Genomic DNA, 20,508 nt, shown 5'->3' on the forward strand with positions numbered 1-20,508 from the left:
TTACTTTCAACTATACAGTTCACAAAGAAAATCGAAGTTATATGTTATGGACTCTCGATTAAATATGAAAATGATTTGGTTTTTATAGAATATAAATAAATTATTTTTCAAATGAATTCAAAATATCATTTAGCAGTGGTCAATTCTCATTGCCCAAAATTGAGTCAGGCCGGCTGGCAGTCAACAAATGTACGTCTTTTGTATCGTACTTTAAATAATTACTAGGACGCTGTTGAGTATTGCTGATTTGAGGAGTGACTTAAATTTAGGCTAAGATTTACAACAATGCCAGTAAGTAGACTTCTCTTGTTTATCATTTACTACCAGCAATATAATGTTCCTTCATCGCTTTGTATGGGCTAGCACTCCAATGGGGAGGGGCAGGATATGAAAAGTATCATGATCACCTTCCGTTTTTCCGACAAAAAAACATGACAATTATCATCCATGATTACCTTATCACACTATAAAATGTTGTTGCTGCATTAAATTGCAATCTACGTTCAGCTAACTAGAAAAGCGGAATTAGAGAAAATATCATCCTTGATTGTTTAATAATATAACGATTATAATCTTACTGAAGCTTTCATAGTAAAGTAAACGACAGGATTTTACTTTTCACCAGTTTGTTGTAATTTAGTACATAAAATTGATCTGTACCTGAGAACATAATTTCACCAACATGTATAGGTAAAACTTCGATAGCGTCCCAACACCTCTCCCTCGTTTATTTCGTGATTTTTAACATTCGTACTTAACATATTCTGCATTGCGAAAGATTCTTCAAGGTGCTATTTTGCTTTCACAAAAAAAAGGTCAATTTTGACATAAAGAGTAATTATTAAACCATTGATGTTAGCCCCAAAAACCATCCACGGCTAGAGTCTAGTTTACGTCCTTCTTGCCCACTCCTTCTTACCCGTTTACGTCTTTCTTGCACACTCCTTCTTGCCCATTTACAAAACCGTGCTAGCAGACAGCCGGCACTCCGGCATCCGTAGAGTAAGTAAGTTTTCCTTTTTACAGTTTCTGTCACTAACCATTCACGGGAACGAGGTATGCCTACGAGGTTAGGTTAGGCCTGTTAGGTTAGGTTCCATTAGTGCTCATTTCACCCCTAAATATGTGCTTCATCATCGAAAAATGTCCTCACTACGTTCAATCACGCATATCCGGACAACATCGTTTTTTTTTTTCGATTTTCTCCTCCAGGAAATTTTTCCTCGCCTTGGGATTTACTTTGTTCAATTCCTTATAAAATAACCTTTCCAACGATATATGACACGTATTCCTTAGGAAAAGGACGTAAACTAGACTTACCCCATCCACGGGTAGCCCAACAAACCATTGACGTTAGCTCCAAAAATTCACGATAGCCCCACGAACCATCAAGGAGACGAGGTATGCCTACGAGGTTAGCTTAGGTTCCATTAGCACTCATTTCGTTCAATTTAGCATATACGGACAACGTCGGTTTTTCTCGATGAAATAAAAGGTAAATATACGATATCGCCCGAACACCTCTCACTCGTTTATTTCGTTAATTTTAGCATTGATACTTACCTATTCTGCATTGCGGAAGATTCTTTAAGGTGAAGATATGCTTTTTTCCATAAAATAATGCCAACTTTTCATATTACGAGTCATTATTTGTATTCCCTGTTCCGCTTGGGTAACAGACAATATGGCGTGCACTCATCATGGATCATCACGCGTCGTGCTTGTGTTTTGTCGATTTGGAGTGGGTATGCAGTGTTTCAACCTTCTTCACCGAAAAATACCTACTTTCGTATTCAGTATGTCATCACAAACCATTGACGGATAGCCCCACAAACCATTGATGAATAGCCCCAAAAACCATTGGGTACTACTTTACTATACCTGAGACACCTGGGAATCATTTCTTTCGCACTTTTTTACATTGCTAACGTACTATTCTGCATTCCGGAACACTTATTTAGGTGAAATAATTGAATTTGTTAGGATAGTAATGTATATTTCTTACATTTACGAGTACTTACTGTTCTTGTTTATTTCCACACACAACATGGCGATAGCTTACCGTTGATCGTTCCTTGAGCCAGGAAAACCATTGACGTTAGCCCAAAAATTCACGATGGCCTCATAAACTATCACGGGGACGAGGTATGCCTACTAGTTAGGTTAGGCCTGTTAGGTTTGGTTCCATTAGCACTCCTTTCGTTCAATTTAGCATATACGGACAATACGAGAGCGTATTGTGCTCTCATGCAGGAAGCAAAGAGCAGCAGCAGCATTAGCGCGTCGGAAATAGATTTTCGTACAAAACCACATGCATTCGCATTAAAATGAATCAAAATTACATTCCCGAACATCATCAACGCTACAGAAAATGATTTGCGTAAGTACTTTCTCCTGTAAATTTGAAGAAATCTGTCTCAGGTATAGTAAAGTGTTACCAACCATTGATGGATAGCCCCAAAAACCATTGACGGATAGCCCCAAAAACATTCACGATAGCCCCATGGACCATTTCCGGCTAGGTTAGGTTAAGCTGGGTTGGGTTAGGTAAACCTAGTTAAAAAAAAAGAAAAAATTCTCGTAATAAAAAGGCACGTTTGGAAACACTGGCGAGACTGCGTGACTTTCGATGCTCGTGCCATCTTCAGGTACATAATGGAAACAACGGCATAATGTCAGAATATGCAAGTTCCTTACAGAAAAAGTGATTATTTCTTGTTCTGCAGCATTCTATGGTGAAGTTTTCAGTTTCCGCGAAAGAAAATACCTCGAAGAACTTCGACAATGCTACAGAAACTGATTTCAGTAAGTAGTTTCTCTTGTAAATTTGAAGAAATCCGTTCAGGCGATATCGCATATTTACCAAATAGGTAAAAATAAAATACCAACAAGATCTTCTAAATGCTACACAAAATCATTTCGGTAGATAGTTTCTTGTGTAAAAATGAAGAAATCTGTTGGGACGCTATCAAAGTTTTACCCATGTATAATCAGGCTATGAAAAAATGTCAAGCTCATTTTACTTAGGGTGTACAGTATCTTTCGGAAATTAAAACATGTTTATTTACCACGTTCACAGGCATATCACTCGCAATTTCTTGAATATTCTGGCTTGGTTGGGAACATAGCCTTGCTGCCAATCAGGACCCAATTCAGAGGACCTGCACCCAAGTTTGAAGGAGACATGGACATCATAGATGAGGCTCTATATTTCTTTAAGGCTAATGTGTTTTTTAGAACCTATGAAATAAAGGTAAGATCTGTTGCATAATATTTTCATTAGTAATGTAACAATCTTGTAATATATTTAGAGACTTTGAACTGTAGGCCCAGTCACGGTGAATAAAGTGGACTTAAAAGCAAACTCAAAAGTAACTGGAGGTTGTTTATTTGAAAGATATAGCTAGATTGTAAACTAATTTATTTGAATATGTAGGCATACCTGCTGGACAATTCTTCAGTTACTGTGTGTTTGTTTATGTGTTAAAAAATTCAGATTTTTAATATTTTCTTGTAGGGTGAATCAGACCGTGTGTTGATTTACATAACTCTCTACATCACTGAGTGCTTGAAGCGACTGCAGAAGTGTAGCAACAAGAACCAAGGCTTACAAGAGATGTATACTCTAGCCATTTCAAAGTTTGATGTTCCAGGAGAACCAGGCTTTCCATTGAATTCAGTGTATGCCAAGCCAGCAAATCCAACAGAAGCAGGTAATGTTTCTGCATATGTAACACTTTATTTTACTGTAATGTAACAACCTTTTCTCAGCATTTTGTGAATTCTTGTCCTTAAAATGCAACATGCAGTACCCTTTGCATGTTGCAAAAGGTTTGATAGCTTGTAGATCACATTGACTTATTATTATGCTGTCTGGATTAATTTTCATTCCAGTGTGGACAGTGGGAGTGTTATCTTTCAATTTCATTTGTAAGAATAGTGAATGTGTGTCTGTATATACTCCTTACATAGTACAAACAGGTCCCACAAGTCAATACCAGAAGTTTTCTGGTGTTTCCAAGTTAAATTTTAAGTGTGCTGTGCTGGAGTGACAGCTTCTGCCTATTTGCTGTCACATGTGCATGAATCTTTGGTAACAGTATGGTATAGGGAAAACACATTTCACTCATTAATTTCGTTTTTTTTACATTCGTACTTACCTATTATGCATTGCGAAACATTGTTTAAGGTAGAATTTTGCTTCTTTCACGAAAATAGCTTCAATTTTACACATATCGAGTAATTATTGTTCGTTCCTCTCACACACAATATGGCGGAGAAATCTTGACTAGCGTTGTCGATGATCAGTGGGTTTGCAGTGTTGCAACCTTCTTCACCAAAAAAAATTTCCGGGTTCGATAACCCCACGAACCATGCATGCACAAACCATTCATAAATAGCTCCACAAACCATGCACGCAAGGTTAGATTAGGGTCTGTTAGGTTAGGGAAACATAGTTAAAATTGTCATGTTCTGGCAAAACAATGGCAAGTTTGGAAACACTGACCGGGGGTTACGTCATTGAACGCATGAAACATTTGGTTCACGTAGTCAAACGTAATGGAGGCAAGAGCGTTTGTGCATCGGAGAGACATCAATGTCGAAAAATACATGATTTACCGGCTGAATAAGTTGAAAGAAGGGAGAAAACACTTCCACGATCTTTCAAAAGTCTACAGAAACTCAGTTCCGTAAGTAGTTTTTCCTGTAAATTTGAAGAAATGTGTTTTCCCTATACCATACTGTTACCGAATCTTCATTTTTATTACTCTTATTCATTGAATACCATCTCCTTCAAAGCATCAAATGTTCCCACACTTATTCACCTTCCATTTGCTTCTTGCTTCACCAATGTTTATGCCTGCAGGTGGTCTCAGAATGGCTGAGGCTTGTGCTTTTCAAGGAAGCTGATGGACAAGAATGTCACTGGGCCAAGATAGGCTCTCTTGATTGACAGAGAAAATCACCTGAGTATTTCAAATTTGTAATAGATCTTTTTTTTTTTGATGAAATGCAACTCTGCAATGGTCTCATTATCAATGAAAGGTGGGCATAACTTGGGTTGCCAATACATTTAGCATCATTATGTGTGCAAAAATGGGCATGAGTAATTGGGTAGGATATTACAGTTCTGGAAGCAAAGCTTTCGATACACACCAATAGACACAGACAACCAACTCTCACTGGTGCTGTGCATTATATCAACATTGGCATTGAGTAACCACATAATTTTACAGAATAAATGGGTATATTTTTCATGCAGGTTCATTTCCTGTGAGTAGATAGTTTTACTAATGAGGTATTAGAGAAATACAGTTGATATTAATAAAAGTATTTGTTAACAGTTTCATACATTGGAGACAAATTTCTTCAATTTTACACAAGAAACTACTTACGGAAATTAGTTTCTCCAAGGTTTACAATGTTCGTCGAGGTATTTTCTTTCATCGTGGAATATATTCGACCGGGAAATCATGTATTTTTCAAGAGAAATATCTCACCGACGTACAATTGCCATTGCTTTCATTTGCTTGCCCTACGACAACCGGATGCTGCATAAGTTTGATGACATAATGGTTCGTGGGGCTGTCGGTCAGCTACCGTCCATAATGGTTCATGGGGCTATCCGTGAATGGTTTGTTGTGGGACTATCCGTGTATGGTTCGTGGGGCTATCCATCAGCTACCCGTGCATAATGTATAATTTCCACCGGTAACGGAACACGATAGTAGGTATTTTTCGGTGAAGAAGGTTGAAACACTGCATACCCACAACGTGAGTCAAGATGTGCCCGTCATATTGTGTGTTCCGCAAGAGAAGAAAGGAATAAAAAAAAGCACTCAGAATGTGAAAAATTGTGTTTGTTTTCGTGTAAAAAGCATAATGGCACCTGGAACTATGTTCCGCAATACACAATTGGTAAGTACGAACCATGCAAAACACAAAAGATGCGATTTTAATGTGTCTCTGATCTATGAAACTGGTACCAAGTATTTTAACCAGTTTTTGAACTCAAGGAATTTGTCATCTTGTGTAATTCCATGTCAAATCAACAAAGGAAAAATATATTTTGGAATTTCATTTCATTGATTTGACTAATTTTTGGTATACACGTTTCTTATCATCTGAAATATAGAAAATATATATATTTATTTTCATGTTGCCAGATTTTGTGTTATTGAATATTGACAAATTGACACTTTTCATATGATACCAAAGAGATGCCACCTTGAAATTTTGACTGAACGTTCAGTAGATGTGTACCAATATGTGTAAAAGTTTCAAAAATTTCGTTTTTTAAAAATTGTAAAATGAAATGTTGAAAAAGCTTTCAAAATTTGTTTTTCTAAAAAAACCAAGCATGTTGTATATCAAATGAAAGCCCTCTTCATAAGTTTTAAAATGAGACCATGCCTAGCCCTGTAGTTGAAACAGGTCTCTTGCAAATTGTATTTACATTTTCAGCGGTGAGCAGTTTTTGGGCAATTTTGGCAATTTTCAAAATTCAATAACTAAAAAACCGGCAACATGAAAAATAATAATAATAATAAAAAATTCTATATTTCAGATGAGTTAATTAAATATGGTGGAAATTCATTAATATGTCAAATTCATAAATTAATTTGTTTAATATGGAATAAAGAAGAAATCCCTCAACAGTGGAAAGAATCCATAACTGTTCCTGTGTTTAAAAATGGTGATAAAATGAACTGCAATAATTACCGTGGAATTTCTCTACTCTCAACAACATATAAAATATTATCTAACATTCTTTTAACAAGACTAACCCCATATGCTAATGAAATTATAGGTGATTATCAATGTGGATTTAAACGTAACAGATCAACTACAGATCAAATTTTTCACATCAGACAGACACTTGAAAAAAAGTGGGAATATAATCAAAATGTCCCATCAGCTATTCATTGATTTCAAAAAGCATATGATTCGGTCAAAAGAGATAAATTATATAATATATTAGTAGAATTTGGAATACCTAAGAAGCTTGTTAGTATGATAAAAATATGCACCAGTGAAACAGAAAGTAAAATTCGTATGGGTATTAATATGTCTGACAAATTTACAATTCATGATGGTTTAAAACAAGGAGATGCATTATCTCCATTGCTCTTTAATTTTGCCTTAGAATATGCTGTTAGGGAGGTAAAAGAAACTAAAGAAGGACTAAAATTAAATGGTGTGACTCAGTTGTTAGCATATGCAGATGATGTAGACTTACTGGGGGATGATGTGAATACGATTAAGAATAATGCTAAAATATTTTTCAAAACTGCTAAAGAGATAGGTTTGGAAGTTAACAAAGAGAAAACTAAATATATGCTTACGGGCCGAAACCAAGTGTTAGGTAATAATCAAAATCTAATTATTGATAACAACTCGTTTGAACCAGTTTCCAAATTCAAATACTTAGGAGTAATATTAACAAATGAAAATTATATTAAAGAGGAAATAAAAAGTAGGCTTAATTCAGGAAATGCATGTTACTTCTCTCTTCATAAACTTTTGTCTTCTCGTTTATTATCTAAGAAACTAAAAGTTAAAATATACAAAACAGTAATTTTGCCTGTAGTATTATATGGATGTGAAACTTGGTCCCTTACATTGAAAGAGGAACATAAATTGAGAGTATTTGAAAATAAGATCCTTAGGAAAATCTTTGGACCTAAAAGGGATGAGGAGACAGGTGAGTGGAGAAGGTTACATAATTTAGAACTGCATAATTTGTATTCATGTCCAGATATTATTAGAATAATTAAATCAAGAAGACTTACGTGGGCAGGCCATGTGGCACGAATGGGAGAGGAAAGAGGAGTTTACAGGATTCTTGTTGGGAAACCTGATGGTAAGAGACCTGTAGGAAGGCCAAGACGAAGATGGAGGGACAACGTTGAGATGGACCTAAAGGAAATCGGTAGGGATGGAAAAGAGTATATAGATCTTGCTCAAGATAGGGACAGATGGAAGGCCTGTGTTGCTGCAGCCATGAACCTTCGGGTTTAAGAAGGCTAGAGAGTTAGTTAGTTAGTTAGTTAGTTAGATAAAAAGAGGCATTTTGCCAAACTTCCGGGCTCTAATTATCAGAATTAAAATATTATTTTGATCTTATTTTGGTAAATATCTATAAACTGATACGAGCATATCTACATTTGTGAACAAATGTTTTTTAAATTTGCTTATTGATATAATAAATGTTCAGCCATAAAAATGACTACCAGTCACTCAGTGTACCTGAAAACCAATACAATAAAGCACATGTCAACATTATCAAATAATTTATTTTCAGTGTTGGTTAAAAAACTTAATTTATAATTTTACAAATTTATTTATGGCTGGCATGCAACAAGGAGTTATAATGCTTAAGCTGCAATACAAATTATGAAAATTAACAATACTTTTAATGAGAGATGTCATGATTGGTTGCTTGTGGCCATGTGGCACGAATGGGAGAGGAAAGAGGAGTTTACAGGATTCTTGTTGGGAAACCTGATGGTAAGAGACCTGTAGGAAGACCAAGACGAAGATGGATGGACAACGTTGAGATGGACCTAAAGGAAATTGGTAGGGATGGAAAAGAGTATATAGAACTTGCTCAAGATAGGGAAAGATGGAAGGCCTGTGTTACTGCAGCCATGAACCTTTGGGTTTAAGAAGGCTAGGGAGTTAGTTAGTTAGTATATTTCAGATGATAAGAAACACGTATACCAAAATTTAGCCAAATCCATGACATCAAAGGTTTGTGCGCTGGTTGATATGACATGGAATTACTTTCTAGTAATAACATGAATAGGTTTTAAACCCTTTGCATAGATTTTTAATTTTAGAGATATGAAGTCTCATGTAGTTAGTTACAAGCATATAAACAAAATTTTTGTTGTAACTTTTTGGGAGAATATATGCCCTCTTCATCAGACATTTATTTTTAGTTTGTTTAATGTTACAGTTAAAACAATAGGATAAAAAGAAAATAATAAAAACTGATTGCTTGTTTCACAGTTATGTTGATATGTTCCAACAGTGTAACATTTTTTTCTTATTTTTTAATAAACTAAACTTCAAGGTAAATAATTCTACAATGTAAGTAATACATGCATACAAGGAAAAATGCAACAAACTTGTGATGAAATTTTGCAGTCTAATAAGATTGATTAAAAAAACAACAACATGATAGTTGCTTTATATTTATTACATTTCATGAAAGTCACTATTGAAGCACAAACTCCAAAGGTGTGTTTTTTTTTATTCCTTCAGATTTGATGCGCCAATACTTGCAACAGATGCGACAGGAAACCGGCATCCGTGTGTGTGAACGTGTGTTCAGTTCAGAAGATGGTCGACCATCAAAATGGTGGCTCTGCTTTGCAAAGAAGAAGTTCATGGATAAATCATTGTCTGGGCCAGGACAGTGAGGACTAGAAAGTAACTCGGGTTATCTCGGACCAATTTTGTGTAACATTGATCGTCATAAGTGCATACTTAATGACTGGTGGTGTGTTTATTTGGAACTTGCTTCATTTAAGTATCCTATTAATTCAGGGTAAGACTTATTAATTAAATGGTATATCATGCCATCAGAATTTACTCTACGTGCATCAGTGGTGACATTAAGACAAATTCTACAGACAGAATCAATAATGCTTCCTTTTAGAGATGCTGATGTGGTGAAAATAGCATAATTGTAAAGGAACAAATTATATTGTTATCAGACAACAATAATAGTAGAGGTAACTGACTGTAGTTTTATAATCATTGTTCTGTGTTAAATACTGTAAATGTTTCAGTGGAGCAACAATGAAGTCCAAACTGGTAAGATGACTGCTTTCTCACAACATATTTACATGTTTAAAATGTTATTGTCTTTATTCATGCTGTGTTTGAACTTTCTTGACAGGCTTTAGTGAAACATCTTCATTATTGGCAATTAAAAATATACAGGTTTACAGGTTTTCAAGAAAATTACTCTATGGAACTGTGTGGCTAAAAATAATGCAGTGAAGTACATGTTAATATACGTCATGGATTTACACATGATAAATAAAATCTTTTTTACTTATAGTATTTAATTCATGACATTTCTGGCGATCCCAATGTAATATCAGTGATATGTCCTCATATTCAGCTGTAAAAGTTAATAATTTATTTAAAACATGTAATGCCTTATTTCCTTCCGGGGAGAGTAACCTGCCTTGGTTCATTACATTCCCAGGCAAATAACAGTTGGGCTGAAAAGTTCGTAGGCTGACTCATAGATGGCGTTACTAGAATTAAATCCATGTGATTTTTACTTAGTACTAACCTTCAAAAGATACGTGTATAAATTTCACAGCTGCCGGATAATTAGTTCGTGAGATATAGCATTGTGAGTGAAGCAGCTTTTGTTATTGTGAAAAAATGGATAAAAAATAATTTCGTGTGTTAATAAAGCATTGCTTTTTGGCGAAAAAAAATACTGTTGAAGCCAAGGCTTGGCTTGATAAACATTATTCGGACTCTGCACCAGGAAAATCAACCGTTGAGAAGTGGTTTGCTAAATTTAAACGAGGCGAAATGAGCATCGAAGACGATGCACGCAGTGGACGCCCCAAAGAGGCTGTTACCGACGAAAACATCAAAAAAGTCCACAAAATAATTTTAAATGATCGTAAAGTGAAGTTGATCGAGATAGCTGAGACTTTAAAAATATCAAAGGAATGTGTTGGACATATTGTGCATGAATATTTGAACATGCGAAAGCTGTGTGCAAAATGGGTGCCGCGCGTGCTCACAATCAATCAAAAGCAACAACGTTTTGATGATTCGGAGCAATGTTTAGCGATATTCAACCGTAATAAAATTGCTTCCCCATCCACCAAATTCTCCAGATCTGGCCCCCAGTGACTTTTTCCTGTTTGCAGACCTTAAAAGAATGCTCGCTGGAAAGAAATTTAGCACTGATGAAGAGGTAATCGCCGAAACTGAGGCCTATTTTGAGGCTAAAGAGAAATCGTACTATAAAAATGGCATCGAGAAATTGTATGACCGCTATAATCATTGTATCGCCCTCGAAGGCAACTATATTGAATAATAAAATCGAATTTTGTCAAAAAAATATTTTTTACTATGTTAGCCTACGAACTTTTCAGCTCAACTGTTAGTTTGCATTACACATTAACAACTAACAAAGTGGTTCAATCAAACTAAAAGACATTGAATAACTGTCATGTGGACAATGTTATATTCTTTACCATGGATATTAGGGAAAACTCTGTTCTTTCTTCAATGATAGCCCAGACATTCAGTTTAAGAATATACAAAACAATCCTATTTATTTCTTGATTAAATATAGGAAAAAAAAAAGTTCCAAAGGAAATAACCCCCACATAAAAATTGACATGTTTCTCTAATTCCCTCCCTCCCTTTCTTGTTGATAAGAATAGCCACCCAAAATTATACTAAACTTTGTATGAAAATAAGGCAAACTATTTAATTATGCACTGTTTTTGAACTTACTTAAAACTGATCTGATTCCCTTGCCTACTGTCCCTTTAATCCAAGATTAAAGAAAAACAAGTCACCTTGATAGTGTCAGATCTACTCCTTTGTACGACGGTACGCGGAACCAGGTACCATCTTCGCCAACGGATAGAGTTATATTGCAAAATAAATGCATCCATTAATCCACCGGTTTTTGTTTCTGTTTCCCTTTCAGAGGCTCGAAAGACGTTTCTCTAAAAAGAAAATAACAATTATCCTCCAAGAACTAAGCATTGGCTTGTCACCAAATTAATAAAAAAAATGACAAAGCCTTATGTTTTCATTTCCACTAGCCACAGGCACTCTGCCTGTTCCGAGACAACTTTCCAAGGTCTCCCGTCTCGCCCAAAAAAACATAAGAATGTCCACCCCGTTGTTCAATCAGGTCCCCTTATACAGGGTGTTTCTAAAGGTCGTTTACAACGCTTGGGAGGTGATTCCTCACACGAAAACAAGCAAAAAGTCTAAGTTCCATTTTTACGACTGAGGCTTCGTTTCCGAGATAGGAGCCTCGCAAAAGGTGACAAAGTGAACGTCACACCTAACTGGGACGAATACTATCACAGATAGAGAGGCGGTTCCAAGGGAATCATAAAGGAATCGTATGTGCTCAGTCCGGAAGTCACTATGAAAAGTTCACTGCACGCATGCGCAATGGAGTCCTCAAAGGAATTGGGGATTTCCAGCAACAACAATGCATGGAAAAGGTATGTAACGCAGCAAGAAGGACCGTGACAATGAGAAATGCGTTCAAGACAACACATCCCGACCTCAAACATCAAAACATGACCACCGAACACAAAATCCGAAAAGTTGAGCACGGTTGCATACCCCAGTTACATGCGAGGAATGAACGAATCATGTCATGTGGCATACGAGAGACAGGAGGAGGGAAAGAAAAACACAATATCAGATGATTGCGACAACGTGTATTTTTACACGCGACAACTACGTAATATCCCCCCCACCACACACACACACAACAAACAACAAATGCTACAATATCATACGCACAGACAGTCCGTGTCACTGTACACCAACTGAAGATGTCACTTTCACCACACAAAGGGGGTGGGGAGCAATACCAAAAGTGTTCGCACGCGATCATTGTGACGTAAAAGAGACCAGTTTTGGAAGCGCTGCACAGGCAAGTCTGGCTCTCGTAGTCTACGTTTGACCTTCATGACTGCTGTTCCCGCGAGAGGAGCTCGAAGGGTTGGTTCTCTCCGGCAGTCGTCCCAATCGTGTTGCAGGTGCTGGGATATGATCAGCAGTTCGCTCTAGGTTGTCATACGCATTGAAGAGTACTAGTATGTTGCATTGAAAGAAGTTGACGTGGTGGAGTGGGCAAGTCAAGTATCGCAACAATTGGTCTGTGGTGTTCGTACGGTGATACGGCCAATTTGTGCAGTGTGCCAGTGTTAAACAAAAACAATACTTTGCAGTTCGAGCTCCCTATTACACAGATGGCTGCGTATACGACCCAGCAGCTAGCAGACATGCATCTCATGTATGGGGAGGCACGTGGTAATAGCCGTGAGGCAAGGCGTCTTTATGGAGAACGCTTTCCACATAGACGTTTACCGTCTCACACCTTCTTTCAGGTAGTGGACAGTCGACTGCGTGAAACAGGGTCAGTGTTACCACCGCGACAAGAAGTTGGAAGACCCCGAAGTGTACGCACACAATAGTTTGCAGAAGATGTGTTAACAGCGGTCGCAGAACATCCTGGCACCAGTACGCGAGTGCTCGATCGGGCACGAAACACGTCTCATGTGAATGTTTGGCGAGTGTTGTCAGATGAAGGAATGCACCCTTTTAAACTGCAGAAAGTACAAGAACTGTTACCTCGTGACTTTCGCCCTCGTATGGAGTTTTGCCAATGGTTGTTGCATCAGCTGGACACAAACCCTCACTTCGGGGCAAACGTATTGTGGACAGATGAAGCCATTTTCACCAGGATGGATGTCTTCAATAGTAGAAACAGTCATGTATGGGACTTTGACAACCCACATGCACTTTTTGTGGCCCATCACCAGCACAGGTTTTCAGTGAATGTGTGGTGCGGGATAGTACATGATCATTTAATTGGACCATACATTCTCCCTGTTCGCCTGAATGGTCGCACGTATCATGCATTTCTTAGTGAGGTTCTGCCTGAACTGTTGGAGACCGTACCTTTGGCACTGCGGCAAGAAATGTGGTACCAACACGATGGTGCACCAGCTCATTTCAATCGTAATGTACGACATTTCCTGCATGACGTGTTTCGCAATAGGTTCATTGGTAGGGATGAGCCTGTGCCTTGGCCACCGAGGTCGCCAGATCTCAACCCTCTCGATTTTTTCTTCTGGGGAGAAATGAAAACCCTCGTATACGACACACCTGTCACATCAGCTGAGGACCTCGTTGCTCGCATCAACGTCGCCGCCGCGACGGTAGCAGATACACCTGGCTTGTTTGCTCGTACTCGACAATCCTTGATTCGTCGCTGTCATCTCTGCGTAGAAGTAAACGGCAGACATTTTGAAAACCGTCTGTGATTATTGCCCTCGGCAAATACCAGTGAGAACACTTTTGGTATTGCTCCCCACCCCCTTTGTGTGGTGAAAGTGACATCTTCAGTTGGTGTACAGTGACACGGACTGTCTGTGCGTATGATATTGTAGCATTTGTTGTTTGTTGTGTGTGGGGGGGGATATTACGCAGTTGTCGCGTGTAAAAATACACGTTGTCGCAATCATCTGATATTGTGTTTTTCTTTCCCTCCTCCTGTCTCTCGTATGCCACATGACATGATTCGTTCATTCCTCGCGTGTAACTGGGGTATGCAACCGTGCTCAACTTTTCGGATTTTGTGTTCGGTGGTCATGTTTTGATGTTTGAGGTCGGGATGTGTTGTCTTGAACGCATTTCTCATTGTCACGGTCCTTCTTGCTGCGTTACATACCTTTTCCATGCATTGTTGTTGCTGGAAATCCCCAATTCCTTTGAGGACTCCATTGCGCATGCGTGCAGTGAACTTTTCATAGTGACTTCCGGACTGAGCACATACGATTCCTTTATGATTCCCTTGGAACCGCCTCTCTATCTGTGATAGTATTCGTCCCAGTTAGGTGTGACGTTCACTTTGTCACCTTTTGCGAGGCTCCTATCTCGGAAACGAAGCCTCAGTCGTAAAAATGGAACTTAGACTTTTTGCTTGTTTTCGTGTGAGGAATCACCTCCCAAGCGTTGTAAACGACCTTTAGAAACACCCTGTATAGGCCATTTGAAAAATTCCACCCCCTTCAGGTTTGATAGGACACGTTACATTGCAGCACGTTACATTGCAAATTGCATTAAAAAAGTATTAGTCACTAAACAAAAAAATAATATTGAACATACACAAAACAAATTATTTAAAAAAATGATCATTTGGTGATTCTATCATTACAAACAAATTAACATTAATGAATACAGCAACAAACACAATCAATCAATTCTCACTTGGGATTCCATGTGTTTTGAAAGAATAGAGATAAATTTTGAAACCTTGTCATTTTGGCATGAAAGTAGGGAAATCAAATGCATGGCAAGAAAATTTATTATCTTCCACATATCTTACTGAGTCAGTCCTGCTGGTAGAAATAGTCTTCAATGATATTTGTTTTTGTTAATTTGTATTTTTTTTTTGTGTGTGTGTGTGTGTGTGTTGTGGGAATTCGAATTAATAACGAGTCCACTGTATTGGGAAATGTTACTAGGGAAGATATTGAAATGGACATCCTTGTTGGCATGTTTACAAGCACATCTTTTCTCTGTTTTGGGATTATTTTTTTGTTCTTTATTAAGGTTTAAGAGAAGTTCAGGAATTAATGCATTATGATGGTTAAAAATGGCTGTAAAAGCAGAAAGCAGAACCGTGGTTCTGGTCCTTAAAAATTGTATAAAAAAAGGAAGTGAAAATAGTTACAAACACTGGAAACAAGATCTGGAATTCAACCACTTCTAAGTACACAATTTTCACATTTTTAGATGTTTGATCGATTGATTTGGTGTTTTAAGTCCCACTTTATGCACAGTAAGGCTAATTGGGACTGGACCTACATTTTAAAGTGGGATCCGAACCACTTTGTTCCTCCACTGGGTATCACACCCTGGACCCCTTGATAACAAGGCGACGACACTACCACTGCGCCATCGGGGAGGCCCTACATTTTTAGAAGTATTTATTTCATTTGCATAATTCAATGGACATATATGTACAGTAAGGAATAATATTTTGCTAATATGCAAATTCATTAATTTATACAAATCCTCAGTTCTCCTCTTATCACTAGCCGGACCCTGTGGACGAGCTGTTAGCACATCGCGCTGCGATGCCAAGGTTTACCGGGTTTGAATCCCGCTCGGGCTTGGTTGTTTGTGAATGACCATTCATCAATTTCATCACTCATCCCCATCTTCACAAATTAGCCAAGAGGCACAAAAAGTAAAATAAACAAATCAATCAATCCTTTTATCACTAGTTTATCTTCGTATTGTTTACTTTCTATTATAATACTACATCACTCGTGTGCTTGTCTGGATTTCACATATGTATTTTTCTCTCAGAATATATTTTAAAAATGCATTTCCATCCTCAGACCTGTATGTTATTACAGGGTGTCTACCAGTCTGGAAACGTCTGGGAATTTCGAAATTTTTATAGTAGTGGAGGGGATGGGAGGATTGTAGATAGGTATTAGGATTAATACATATATTACTCAATTGTACCATAATTATGTACTATGTATGCTATAATTGCTATTATTTTTTATATAAAAAATAATTCTTTGTCCATCATTATCAATACTTGCTTCCCTTCTCCTACCCAACAGAAAATTACTTTGGGTATCCCTTGTCCTTGTTATCTTTACATGTGAAGTGAATGTAGTAAATCTTGGTAAGTGGGATTCCAAGTGTGTTTAGTTAAAATATTGTAATCTTCCAGACATGTTCATATACACTAATTAATTGTCCTAATGATTTGGTGTGGAAAAGTCAGGGAATTTTGTTTTTACGAAGTTGTACACACACTGTATTATTTTCCTTACTGTCACACACACACACTCACTCAATCACTCACTCACACTCTCTCTCTCTCTTAATCATTCTCATTTTTCTGTCACTTGTGTCAGTGTCCCCATTTTACCTATTTATAGCTTCCCTCCCTGTGTTGTAAAAAAATCTACATTAAATGTTACATCTCTTCACGATGATACAGACATCTGGCACTGAATAAAGGCATTGTCTGTGTGTGTTGAAGAAGGCTGCACTTTTGGTTGGCAACACCGGGGCAGAATTACATCATAAACAGATGCTTGCTTTGCTCCCTAAGCTCGTTTACTGTTTAAAATTCAATGTCATATTTCTCCAAACACCTCCAGTAATTATGGATTTTTATTTACACAATGAGAAGCTTGTGAATTTTGGTATATAGATGTAAAGGGTACTCCGTTCAGCTTTGGGTGCCTTGACGGCGGCATGCTTAACGGCCGCCTGGACGCCAACTCCCGTGCAATATCTCCGCTATGAAAGCCGCTAGCTTCGAAATGATTTCAAGTTCTCAGAATTATAGTTAAAATTACATTCAAAATAAGCACGGTAATTGTCACGGGGGATGTTGAAAATGTTGTCCTTGTGCAGCCACTGGTTTTTGGCATGTTTTTAAGAAATTTCGCGTAGCTTTAGTAACAAGACACGCTAAAAGGGAACTTAAGTTTCGTAACACATCGTGACGCCAGAGTGCCAACTGAAACACATGGCTTTGAGCATAACTTGTGGATTTCATTCTTAACCCCATTCCATTTCAGTAACTTTGCGATCTCAGTTCAGTCGTATTTTGAAAGTGGGTACATGTGACAAGTGTTCTTGCGATTTTCTATTGTTTTATACAGTGCTTATTAAGTGTATAGTGTTCCAAGTGTTAGTGGTGTTTTGCTATAGTTTTAATGATGGCACACATGCACACATTACAACAAAACGTAGGGCCTCCCCGTTGGCACTTTGTAATCAAAGGGTCCCGGGTTCGATTCCCGGTGGAGGCGCATACTGGTTCGGATACTACTTTAAGCTGTAGGTCTAGTCCCGATTAGCCTTTAAGTGAACTTTGAACACCAACTAAATCAATCAATACAACGAAACGTTTTTATGTACGATTCGTATCTGATTACAAATTCTTGAAGGGATGTTTGTAGACGATTTTCAACAGAAGTCCCAGGTGTGCCTGTTCCACACAGAAATACCGTGCGAAACCTTGTGAACAAATTGAGAACGAGAGTGGGTTAAATTTCTGTAAATGAATTATGGGGAATGTTAGTGGTGGGGTAATTGATCCACGATTAATATTCTTCTCTAACGAAGCAAGGTTCCATTTACAGGGAACAATGGAACCTTACTTCCGTTGGGAAATCATTTTGAATAAGGATATCTAGCCTATCTTTCTAAATTTAATTTTATTTGAAAATAAACTATTCTTTTATCACATTTTGATAAAAAATTGTGACTTTATCTCTCCTTTTCGAGCAGAAATTGGACCTATCGTCCATTGTTGAACTAGTTTTGAAAAAAGGATATGTAGTCTTTTCTAAATTTAATTTTCTTTGAAAATAACTCACTGGCCTACAATACTTTTATCACATTTTGATCACAAGAAGTGTCTTCCTTCATCTGTCGTTTTTCATCAATGAGAGAGAGCTTTTGTTCCATTGTTGTACTTTCTAAGTTTCAAATTTGCAGCCTTGTTTAAATTTAACTTTCTTTAACAATCTCGCATTTCTGCAATGTTTCTCTCACATCTTTATCGCATGTTGTGCCATTTCCCAGTTTCCCGCCAAATTTAGCGAAATCAACCGATTCAGTGTGCATGGCTGCATGGACGTAACTGTTTCGCGCTCATCTCGTAACATCTCAATCCCTAAACTAACATGGCTTCTTCTCCCGTTCCTCTTTTGTCACCCTGACTTACCGGTTAGCGTTAGTAAGGTGTTTATCTATGGGGGAAATTGTAAAATAAAGTCAATTCAACAAACCTTCAGACATTAGAAGAACTGAAGAAGAATATCAGGAGAGAAACTGTAGCGATTTCAGAAGCTGAACTGTTGCGTGTAAATGGATATTTTACGAAAAACATGCCAAAACCGTGTGGATGCATCAGGACAACATTTCCAGCATCTCTTGTGACAAGGTACGTGCTTACTTTGATAATAATTGTAATTGACACTTTAATGGTTGTAACTGTATTTGTTGCAGGAATTAATTTGCAATAATTTTCATAACATAGTAGGTCATTACAGTAAAAATTGGCATCTCTGCGAGTCCGATCTGCCACCTTCCAAAATATTTTTTCTTAATTATTAAGGGCCGTGCCCTCCCATCCCTACGCTTTCGACGCCAGTATTGCCATGAAGCCAGAAGTACACCCAGTGTAAAGAAATTATTGTAGTTTACTGAAACAAAAATAGGGGACAGTGCCAGTGGCATCAACTTAAATGAGCCTGTGTGGCTCGAACCCACACATTAATTTGCCTGTTAGATTTTATTTTTAGAAATGAAGTCTCTGCAATTAAGAAAAGTTTTCACTTTTATTTCATCATTAAAGACTGAAAGAATTCTCGCAAGTTTAATTACTGACTGTTTTCAAAATGTTACAGCTGTCTCCATAGCGGAGATATTGCACGCGATTTGACGGGAGTTGGCATCCAGGCGGCCGGTAAGCATGTTCAGCATCCAAGGCTGAACGGAGGACCCTGTATTTATGATAAAAGAGTTACTTTGTAATGTTTAATGCCATGTGCTGAACACAATTTACTCTTACCATCTTATCCATACAAGATTTAAAAAAACAAAAAACAGCGCAACAAAATAAACCAATCCTACGAAGTACAGTTTTTTTCAAGTACATCTTTAATTCACCTCAAAACTTGACGTTAACAATGTACTTGTTTACATTCCTGCTGTTTACAGTAGAGAGAATCTACTTTTATCTACAATGTACTCTGGAGCCTAATGAAATCCAATTATTTTCTATCTAACAACTTCAGTAATTATATCTAATGTAAACCTGCAGTCCATGTACTGTTGAGAAACTACAAGTGAAAATATATCTTCAGTATTATATTTAATATGGCATGAAATGTACGTGAGAAATGTTTTTGTGTTGCCTTGCAATTCTCTTTGAGAAAAAGTGGTATTGTCAAATATGAAAGTGCAGAAAGCACAATGAAGGTGCATAATTTTAGGTATATTTGGCAGAAAAGTGTGCTAAAATAAAAACTGAATTTGTGAGGAAAATAAAAGTGAAAAATTGAGGTGCCTGGGTATGGAATATGTATAACTTAACATGATGACTGACTGTGAATACAACTTTCCATTCCTCCGAGTTAACAAGTTTTATTAAATATCTATTTGAATGAAAATCTCAACACAGTAGATGGTTCAAAACACTGCAGCTGGGAACTATCCTAATAATGGCATGGCAAGTTTAGGCTGTGTTTGTATAGTGGAATGCATAAGTATGATCAAGTAGATGTGTTCAGATATAAGCTTCTTGAATTCAGAAAACATGTAGCTAACCACCGGTAATAGGTAATTATTGTCTTCTACTGTTTTTTATTGTTTTTTTTTTTTCACTTATTTTTACTTCAAAATGTGAATTATTTGTCTAAAATCGTGAACAGTACACATGTTTAAGAAGTGTGAAGCACAGATGCATTAATTTGCACTGATAATATTGCATCCAAAATAAAATGATCATTTATTGTTATACTTGTGTGGTAAATTTCTATTTCTTTCTTTTTTTGTAAATACCAATAATTCTTTTGCTTTTCTTTTATATAATGTAATCTTTTCGATTTAACATATTCTAAATTTGCATGTCAAATATACTGATAATTTTATCAATTACAAATTTACTTGTACCTGTATGTGGGCGACATGTATATTTGTAGCTGT

At 37.1% G+C, this 20,508-nt stretch overlaps 1 protein-coding gene across 1 annotated transcript; it reads left to right on the top strand.

Annotated features, from left to right (window-relative positions):
- Nucleotides 1-161: 161 nt before the first annotated feature.
- On the top strand, nucleotides 162-10,165 carry LOC145992256 (actin-related protein 2/3 complex subunit 3-like). Its single transcript, XM_083128626.1, has 4 exons — nucleotides 162-291; nucleotides 3,080-3,253; nucleotides 3,518-3,713; nucleotides 9,271-10,165. The coding sequence occupies exons 1-4, from the start codon at nucleotides 286-288 to the stop codon at nucleotides 9,426-9,428; spliced, it is 534 nt and encodes a 177-aa protein (XP_082984752.1). The 5' UTR covers nucleotides 162-285; the 3' UTR covers nucleotides 9,429-10,165.
- The last annotated feature ends 10,343 nt before the right edge of the window (nucleotides 10,166-20,508 follow it).

The sequence above is a fragment of the Lepisma saccharinum genome, chromosome 9 (assembly GCF_977018435.1).
Source record: "Lepisma saccharinum chromosome 9, izLepSacc3.1, whole genome shotgun sequence".
Classification (NCBI taxonomy): Eukaryota; Metazoa; Arthropoda; class Insecta; order Zygentoma; family Lepismatidae; genus Lepisma; species Lepisma saccharinum.